A 10528-nucleotide genomic window follows, 5' to 3' on the forward strand; every position below is an offset into this window, starting at 1 on the left:
GTGTTTCATAGGTTTGTTTTGTAAACTTTGGATCTTAATGGTGGCATCTTACAAGTTCTTATTTAAGTAAAGTGCAGTAAAAAAAAAAACCTAATGGCTTTACAGTTAAGAAGAGTATGGGATGGATGTGCCTGGTCAGTGACTAAGGCTGTCCTTAGTATTTCAGGGTGGCAAGGAGAAGTGGAAAAAAGTATGAGTATTCCAAAACTAAACTTCTCTTCTAGATTGAGACTGAAGCATACTGTTACATACAGGAGTGTGTACACATTAAAATATAATTGTTGTTAAAGTCTGCTGTTAAATTACCTAGAGTGTATTCACTTCTGTTTACACTGAGTAGTTTTGAAGATCATCAAAAAACACAATGGAAGTTTTACAATAGAAGTTTTTGCCTGCTTTACTCTCTTGGCAGGATGGTAGTAGGTGTGTATAATTCTTGTCTCAGAACTGCTGAGTTCACAAGGTGGCTCTCCAACTTGCACGGTCAGAATAAAGCAATTGTGTAACACCTCAATTTTAGCAAGATATTTATTGCTAGTTACAAGATATTAAGTCTGTACTGCCACATAATAATTTCAAAGACCTTGACATTATCATGGTGTTATAATTAACTACACCAAATGACTAATAGTACATTTTAGTAAAGGAAAACAGCTCGAGGAGAAATTAATGCATTAAGGTGTGTTTTATGGCCAGGGGCAAGAAAATTAGAGCATTTAATACCAATTGAGTAAATATCTTTGATCTACTACGAAGAGAAAATTATCTCATGATATTATACCTCATGATGTTATACCTCATTACTTTGAAACTCTTATTCTAGCACCATAAACTCAGAAAGACATTGTATGTTGATCAAATGTCAGTACAGGGGTATGAAATATTTAAAAAACAACAAAAAAAAATCAAATACAGAATTATATTTAGCAGAGAACTTTGTTCATATGGGCTATTTCCATTGTTGCAGCTAGTAAGAGAGCCTACCAGGGAGGTTTGCCATTAGACCTGCTGTTCACAGAGAAGGATTGGTGGGAGGTGTGGAGGCTGGAAGCTGTCCTGGGCAGAGCAACCACAAAATGTTAAGAGTTCTCTATTCTTGGTGAAATCAGAGGGGGATCAGCAAAAATGCTAGTCCTGAAGAGTAAGAGAGTCTAAGAAGGCTCTTCAGGAAGGAAGTCTTAGGGGCACAGGAGCAGACTCTGTCTGTGCTGCGAGATGAGCCGGTAAGGGAGAAGACCAGTGTGCATGAACAGGAAACTTTCTGTGAGGCTCTGGGAGAAAAGAGAGAGTCTACCTCCTGTGAAAGAAATGACAGACAACTTGGGAAGGGTACAAAGAAGTTGTTAGGATACACAGGGAGAAAATTAGAAAGGGTAAAGTCAAGCTACAGATCAGCCTGGTCGCTGTAGTGAAAGAGAACAAAGTTTTTTTACAAATATTATTAACTCTAAGAGGAGGGCTAAAGAGAATCTCCGTCCTTTACTGGATGCAGTGGGGAACGTGACCACTGATGTTCTCAGTGCTTTCTTTGCATCCGTCTTTAAAAGTCAGGCCAGTTATCTTTGTGATTCTCTACCCCTGACCTGGAAGTCTTGGATGAGGAGCAAAATGAATCCCCCATGGTTCAGGTGGAAACAGAGACCTGCCACCCCATCTGGACTGCCACGAAGCTGGATGGGATTCACCTGAAGGTGCTGAAGGAACTGTCAGAGGTGATTGCCAAGCCGATTTCCATCATCTGTCAGTGTTTCTGGTCAACAGAACAGAAACAGCCCCAGAGGATTGGAAGCTTGCCAGTGTGACTCTTATCTACAAGAAGGATCGTAAGGAGGATTCAGGGAACTACAGTCCTGTCAGCCTGACCTTGGTGCCAGGGAAGGTTATGGAACAGATCATCTTAAGAGAGATCATGTGACATATATAGGACAACTGTGGGATGAGGCCCAGCCAGCATGGGATCATGAAAGACAGGTCCTGCTTGACCAACCTGACCTCCTTCTGTGGTTGAGTAATCCATGTGGTGGTTGAGGGAAAGGCTATTGATGTAGTCTACCTAAACTTGAGCAAAAACCTTTGACACAAGTTACTGAGGCTGCAGTGTCTGCAGGGCTCCTCAAAATGAGGAACGGATTCTTCAAATCTTTTACTGTGGGTAGTTGTCACAAAACTTTCTATGTACATTTTTTCCTGATTATGGTAAGGTGTATGAATACAGTTAATTTTTATTCAACATTAACAAGTAATGGAGGATTTATTTTTTTATATCTATCTATATATTGTAAATCTTGGTTTCTTTGCTGGATTAGGTTTGTTTTTCTTACTCTGATCTCCCTCTTTCAGACATGCATGCAGATGTATCTTGCTTTCTGAAGCATTGGTTGTGGGACTAAGGCATGAAATAGTGCTCTCACATAGGTAGTGTTGCATAAATACAGTTGCATATTTATTCAGCACTGTAAATGTTTCTACCTTGAAACATCCTCTATTCCTTTAAAGCATATGTAAAATGGAGTACTTGAAGTCATAATTGCCTATTCATGTCATCAGACCTTTAAAAGTACATTTATTTGATTTTACTTAGCAGTGGTGATGCTTTCTCACTGCTTGTTTGACTCAGTGCCTTGATTTCAGATGTCATCTTTGCAGTACTGTACAGTTGTAACCATTGCATGTTGTACTCCAGAGAAAAGACTGTTCTGTAGCTTTTGGAGTTCTGCTTGGTAGTTTTTCTTTAAAAAAGTGGAAGATAATTGTGAGGTGGTAGTAGTGTGCAAGTTTCATAAAAATAACATTGAAAGCAAAAAGAACCTCTGCACATATCTCTACTCCAACTACTTCCTTAAAAATGTATCAGCTTAAACATCAGACTACGCTACCGTTTAGTCTCTGAAACTGCCAAAGAAAGAGACTATTTCACCTTCCTTTTATTCAGTCAGAACAAGTTCTGTTGAAGTGCTGACAGGCTAAAATGATTTAGTTACAGACCAATGCAGATCTCCATTTCATTACCAGATTCATTTCTCTTACTGTCTGTGTGTCTTGAGATGACATAGTTACCTTATATTTTGCTTATTTCTGAATGATGTACTTTTTTTTTTCCCTATCACAAGACTCCTTCACATTTGCATTGTAAAATTATAGAATTGTTTGGTAGGAAGGGACCTATAAAGTCTGTTTTCTGCCATGAACAGGGACACCTTCCACTAGATCAGGTTGTTCAGAGTCCCATTTAACCTGGCCTTGAACACTTTTCACAGATGGGGCATTCACAACTTCTGTGGTCAACCAGTCCATTGCCTCACAACCCTCTGAGTAAAGAATTTCTTCCATAGGTCTAACCTAAATCTTTTCACTTATTTTAAAGCCATTAATCCTTACCACTACACTCTGTGGGGAAAAAAAAAGTCTATTTCTAGCTTGCTTTTAGGCCCCTTTTAGGTACTTGAAGGCCACTGTAATGTCTCCCTGAAGCCTTCTCTTCTCCAGGCTAAATATTCCCACCTTTCTCAGCCTGTCTTTCTAGGAGAGGTGCTCCAGCTCTGATAATCCTTTTAGCCCTTCTCTGGATTTGTTCCAATAGTTCCATGTTTGCCTTATGGCTCAAGCCAAACACAGTACTGAAGATGGGCTCTTGGGAGAGCAGGGGGGGAGAAATCACCTCTCTTGACCTGATGTTTGTTTCTTTTGATGCAGCCCAGAATACAGTTGGATTTCTGGGCTTCAAGCACACGTTGCTGGCTTGTGTTGAGCTTCTGTTATTGACCAACACACTTAAGTCCTCTGCAGGGGAACTCTCAACCCGTTCGTCACCGGCCTTTACTGATAGTTATAATTACCCAAACCCATGTGCAGGACTTTGCACTTGGTCTTGCTGATGTTAATGAAGTTTGTACAGGCGAGCTTCTGAAGCTTCTCAGGGTTTCTCAGGATGGCATCACTTCCTTTCAGCACCACCAACTGCACCACGCAACTTGGTATTGTCTGTAAACTTGCTGAATGCGCTCAATTCCATTGTCTGTGTCATTTACTGAGATGTTAAATTGTGCTGATCCCAATACTGGCCCTTGAGGAATGCCAGTCATCCATGTTCTCCACTTGGGCATGGAGCTGTTGACCACGATGAGTTTGACCATCCAGTCAATTCCTTATCCACTGAGTCGTCTGTCTGTTGAATCTGTCTCTCTAATTTAGACAACTTAGTCTAGAGAATTTAAACAACTGAAAGAGATTGCCCCATCCCTGGAGGTATTCAGAAAAACTTGACATAGTGGATGAAGCCCTGCCCACGGCAGGGGGGTTGGAAATGGCTGATCTTTAAGATCCTTTCCAATTCACTTAATTCTGTGATTCAGTTGTCGTGTGGGACATTGTCAAATTGTTTGCATGTTTGTGTATGTCTGAAATTTTTGCAGTGGACTTTTAACTACACTTGTATCGTGCCAAATATTATGAGAGATAATAACAGATTTTGCTAGTAAGAAATAATGAAGAAGAATGAGCAAAGCCATAGTTGTACCAATAGTCCGAAAGGAAACAGAAAGGCAGCATTTTATGAAATCTACTTGGTATGCATGTGTATTTCGGGGTCCCTCTGGTGGTCGGCATTGAAATTACTGGTAATCATAGAATCATAGAATTGCTCAGGTTGGAAAAGACCATAAGATCATCAAGTCCAACTGCAACCTACCCATACTACCCTAACTCTTACAACCCGCCTGTCATGGAGTTATCTCTAGATCTGCATTCATGACAGGGCATTGTTGTAGAATAAACTTTTACATCAGATTTTTGTCACAGAGCTATACATTAAAAATACGCAACATTTTTTTTAGGAAAGAAAACACATTTTAAAATATGGTATATTTTTAATTGAACGCTGTTAGTAAAATATTTTGTCTTATAACTGTTTACTTCATAGCACCCAGAAACTCAACAGCTTTCTGTTGCAATACTGCATGCTTGTCAATCTTCAGTCTTATTACACCAAAGAGGAACAATCAGGCTACTAAAAAGATATTTTCTAAATAGAATCTTTTGAGCAATATGTATATTCATATAAATATATTTCTGAAAAACATCAGCCCAGTTCACTATGGCTTCATCTTACAAGCATCTAGGAGGAAGCGTAATAGACTGTTGTCATCACAGTTGGTGGATATAAACAAAATAAATAGAATAATGGGAAAGGTGGTGTCCATAATTACTACTTATGCAGTGACAAGTAGTAGTTTTGTATAGATAAAAGAGCAAATGTCAACATACCTGTAGGAACAGAAAATTAGAAAAAGGCCAAGGACATAAGTATTTCGATGTACATTTACTTTTAGTATTTATAAACATTTTTAGTATGGCATTTCTATGTAATTACCTGATGACTTCTTTCAGGTATGCTCAGGAGGGCTCTGAATCTTGATTATTCTTGTGCTGTGGTTTTGCACTGTTCCTCTGCACACTAAAATTAGTGACCTATGATTTTTTTGCTGGTAATGTTTTTATCAAAGTTTTGCAAGCATGTATATAGTTGTTAAATGTTAAGATGAACAAGAGAAATATTATGATTTATAACTTTTCCTCCACAAAAATATGTTTTTTCTTTCCAGAAACTTTCAGTTAAACTGTGTGAAGAATTTATCACTTAAGCTGTGTTCTTTACATTTTTTTTATGTGAAAAGTAATGCTCTGCCACTTTTTTTTTCCTCTGAATCGAATTTAAAAATGGGTGATTTGCTGATATTCTCTGCTTTATTAACAAAAAAACTGTGATCTCTGACTATGCTCATTCCTTTATGAAGCTGCTTCATGTGCTTTTTCATTGAGAGCCTGCCATTGGGTCTGTGGTAGCAACAAGAGAGATGACCTTGAGAAACAGATTTTATGTATTTCTAAACCAGAAAGCTTTTCATAGCTGGGAAGTGTTAAGTATATTTGTTGTAATGCAGTATTTGAATTTGAAAGTGATAAAATAGTTTTTAACTTTTTCTTCTAGAAGTACAAACTATAAGTTTATATTTTGATCTCCAGGAATGTTTCCTCTAAGTTTCCTCTATCTTCCAGGAACGTCCTCTAAGTGCAGAGGGCAGTAATTAACTCTTGATTTCTTTTCAGTTAGAAAATAAGTAGCAATTCTTAGAATGTATAAAAGATGCTAACTGATGTAAATGAGTTACTAAGTCATGTTCTGATAAATTGAACCTTGTGGTAAAGCACTGTGCCGTGGGCTTTCATTCTCTGCTGAGTTGGCTCTACAGAAGAGAGTATTTGCAGAATTGAGGTACTCTATGTGATCATACAGCTGATTTTAACATCTTGACATGTTTGTCACTGCTCCTTCCACAGGAAGCAAATGACTCCACTGATGTATGCAGCTAGAAGAGGCTATCCTCACGTTGTTAGTCTTCTTGTTGCTCATGGATCACACGTAAATGCTCAAGATGAAAACGGATATTCAGTAAGTGATTTACTTCTGCATATGTTTTAACTAATTATTTAAAAGTATTAAAAAAAAAAAACAGGAGCCGATACTTATTTTCTGAATATACTTTCCTCAAACAAATATTCAAGCTTGTTTATTGTACATCTACCTTGAGATTGTTTTGCACTACGTGACTTTGTCTTCAGATTCTGCCGTGTAAGAAGTTATAAATTGTGTTATTCATTGAACCTCTATTCTTTTTTTTTTTTTTTTTTTTTTTTTCCCCTCTGTGTGGAAGATAAAACAAAGTTACTTTTCATGCAGGCATTAATATGGGCAGCACATCATGGACATAAAAATGTAGTCTTTATATTGCTTGAGCTTGGAGCTGACAAAAATCTACAGACGAAGGATAAGAAAACAGCAGCAGAGATAGCAAAAATCAATGAACATTCAGAGGTACTTAATTTCATTTCTCTTTCAAATATGAATTCTGTGGGTTTTTTTGTGTTTATTTTGGAGTGTTTGGTTTGTTTTTTGAGTTTGCCATCAGAATCTCTTCTATTAATTGTGTGGTTTTCTGCGGAAGTTTTACTACTTTAATAACTACAATAGAGGAGCTAGTTGAACACCTGCCAACTTTTCACAGTTTTAAATGCTTTTAAATGTTGCGCATTTTTTTGTGCTTTGTCGTTGCCATTTCTTTGGCTTATTTCTTTTTAGAATCGTTGACTTCAGGTTTGAAATATAGAGCAAGGGATTAGTAATGTAAGTAATAGTGACATGAGAAGTAGTAAAATCATGTGTTCGTTTTTTGTTTTCTTCTTTTTTCCTGGCTGCCCAACTGTGTGAGAGAAGGCAGATATCAAACTAATTGGCTGTGTATAGTTTCTGATTGAAGCTGAAAGTGAAAAGGCCAAAGCTAAAGGGGGAGAGAGACTCAGTGGTATGTACTGGCCATCTTCCAAATCTGTTCTCAGATTCTTTGGACAGAAGACAGTTTAAAACAATGTGAATTGATCATTGCATCACATCAGATCATTGGAAAAGCGGTTACTAATTACCAATTTGAAGAAAGCTGCTGAAGACACTGCATACATATACTCCAAAAATAAATCTTTTAATTGCCCATACTAAATGGTACATGGTGGATCAATCAAATCAGATTTGTGTGTTTTGCTTTGAGTTGCTCTTACCAATAACTTCTTAGTGTTTTTTCTAGTGTCCCTTTAAAAATATGTAATTCACTTTAGTGATTTTTCTACTGTCTTTCCTCTCATTTTTCCTCCTGTCATATTACAGGACTAGGCAGGAGCAAAAATGGTAACTATGCGTAGAGTGTAGGCTAGCAAGATCAGTGTCTGAGGCTCAGCAGTCTGTCAACTCAGCTTATTGAAAGAGGCTACACATGCTTTCTGCCTGTGATAAACGACTTGTTTGGCCACATAGTCTTATAACATGACTGTCTGACATAGAGGGAATACAGGCTGCTCGCACTGAGAGGTGGGTCTTGCTTCTTGACCTGTGAAGTGTTAGCTTTCACGCAGTTACTGCAAAGTCTTGCAGATGTTACTGTGAAATTTAATGGTTGTGAGCTTGTTCCAGCTTGGAAGTCTGCTCTTCAGCCCACTGACAACCCCTCTGCATTGTCATAGGCTCTGGCAACAGAAACTATATGAGGGGAATGTTTATTTCCTTGCATATTGTACTGGGTTTGGCTGGGGTGCAAGTTTTCTTCCTAGCAGCTTATATGGTGCTGATTTGGATTTGTGACCAAACCAGCCTGTTGCTGAGTGTTTATGCAGCAACAAGGCCTTTGCTGTGTTTGTCAGGGAAGCCCTGCAAGCATGCAGGCTAGGGTAGGTGAGGGTCTGAGAGGGGACACAGCTGAGATAGCTGCACTGAAGTGACCAACGGGTTATTCCATGTTGTTATATAACAACATGGATATATGTTGTTATATATAACATATATAATATGTTATTCCAAGGCTGTTATATAACAGCCTTGCTCAGCAGTAAAAGCAGGGGAGGAGTAGAGGGATTTTTGTTAAGTAGCTGTTTCTTGGAGCCTGGCTGGGCATCAGTTTACAACTGGGAGATGGTATGTTTGCCTTTGCATCGCTTTTTTGTTAGGAGTGTGTGTACACATTTCTAATTAAAATACTGTTATCTTGACCAACACTTTTTTTTTCTCACATTTATTCTTCCAGTTGTCCCCTATCCCATTTTAAGGAATGGACAAGCAACTAAGTGTGGACTTATGTGCTATCCAGAGTCAATCCACACTGTGTGTGTATAGACAAAAAGCTGGCTAGTCACCTGAATTTCAGAAAAGTGAACTCACCATTCCCTTATTTTTACTAGGATTCTACTTGCTTTGCTAGATTTTCTAGTAACTAGCAAGGGCAATGCAGTTTCTGGAATCCATCACTGATGTGAAGTGATGTCTGGTAGAAGACTTCCTTGTTTAGTCAGTTGAAAGAATCCCTGTCTGTCAAATATAGGCAACTTCAGTTGTCAGATGTGAACTGCTAAATGTTGGGTCCATTTACGCATTGGAATCTTAGGTGTTAAAATAGTTTTATACATTAAGCTTTTTAGGAAACTTACTCCATTGAGTATGTAGTACACTTGTCTACAAACATCATAAAGTAGTTGTTGGAGTATTGCTGCTTCTGAAATAATAGTTGCTAACTTCTTTATGACTGTGTTGCTTATAAACTTGCTTTGCATCGCTGTGCTTGAATTCATTTGATTTGGAAATGTTCCTGATGATAAACTCTTAGAGCTTAGTCTTAACTCCTTACTGTAGTTGAATTAGAAAAGATGTGGCAGATGTTTCATGTTCCCCCAATGTAGTAATTCATAAAATAACTCTTCGTAGTCTGACTTCTGTATATTTCTTTATGCATGTTAACTAACTCATTTTGGCTCTTTCAGATTTATAGTTTACTCTCTTTGACTGTAAATCACTTGCAAGGGAAATACTGTGGGACAGTGAAGCAGGAGACTATGTACAAATTTCTGACAGCTGCCTCTGCCCACAGTGTGAGGTAAATAAATTCATAGTGTAATTTCAGTTTATAAACATTCATGAGAGATTGTATTTGTTCATAATAAGTTTTACTGAAATGCATTGTGTATCATTTGAAGCACTACCAGGAGCCCACAGTAAGTATATTATATTCATTTTTCAAGACTGCGTGGTTCCTTTGCATTGTAAACTATGAGCTTGCTCTAGGTCTTCCTTTCCTCTCACTTGGCATAAAGTATAGTAGAGGCAGGGTTCAATGGCACTTGCATGTGTTTCAGTGGTGTTAAATTTGTAAGCTCTTCTGTTGGATACTCCTTGTGTGTGGTTATCTTCATTTGATGTTCAATTTCAGATACTTTTACTGAATGCCTGTTCTTATCTTCATGCCACCAAGAAGAGCTGTGCCCCATTTTTCCATGTGCTTTCAGATACTTGCATTGCCTTGAGAAGAGCCATACATCCGAGAAACCCCAACTAAAGTATGAACAGCATTTAAGCTCTGGAACTTCTTTTATAAGCATGCTTCTAACTCTGAAGCATGCAGATGTCCTGTGGTTGACCTCAGTACCTGCTTTGAAGATGTCTGGTACTCTTTTGTCATGGAACACACAGCTAAGAAGTTCTCAGCAAACCATCCATTTTCTTCCTTGAGCTGCATAGCCTTGAGAAAACAATCTTCAGTGCCCATAGTCTCTGTGCGATGTGTTCTGATTAGTCAGATTAAGATTGTGTCCCTGCTCAGCCAGGTTGTGTGGAATTTGAAATACCAAATTATGTATCATGAGGCTGATGGTAGTTCATTAATCAGCACTTCAGACTTCAGGTAGTCTCAGACAGAATGTCATCAGATTCTGTTGCTAGAATAATGTTTACGTCTGATTTTTTTTTTCCTCTGGGACTTCAACCACAATCATCTTAGAGACACTTTCTGAAGCTGAGGGTTGAAGACTTTGCATGGTAAAGTCAATTATCTGTATTGTTCTCTGTTCTTGTGTATTACTAGTGAAATAAGGAAGTAACCCTACGCAGCAGTTATTCAAATGAATTTTGTCCTGTTGAAACCTGATGCTGGCTAGAGGA

General features: G+C 38.2%; 1 protein-coding gene across 1 annotated transcript in view; it reads left to right on the top strand.

The window, feature by feature from the left end:
- ASZ1 (ankyrin repeat, SAM and basic leucine zipper domain containing 1) overlaps positions 1–10528 on the top strand; it is a 39579-nt gene that overhangs the window by 11436 nt on the left and 17615 nt on the right. Inside the window, exons 5-7 of the mRNA XM_085219014.1 lie at positions 6337–6448; positions 6737–6871; positions 9355–9467. Coding sequence (XP_085075140.1) covers positions 6337–6448; positions 6737–6871; positions 9355–9467 — 360 coding nt within the window. The remainder of the gene's footprint in view (positions 1–6336; positions 6449–6736; positions 6872–9354; positions 9468–10528) is intronic.

The sequence above is a fragment of the Meleagris gallopavo genome, chromosome 1, assembly GCF_905368555.1.
Source record: "Meleagris gallopavo chromosome 1, MGAL_WU_HG_1.1, whole genome shotgun sequence".
NCBI lineage: Eukaryota > Metazoa > Chordata > Aves > Galliformes > Phasianidae > Meleagris > Meleagris gallopavo.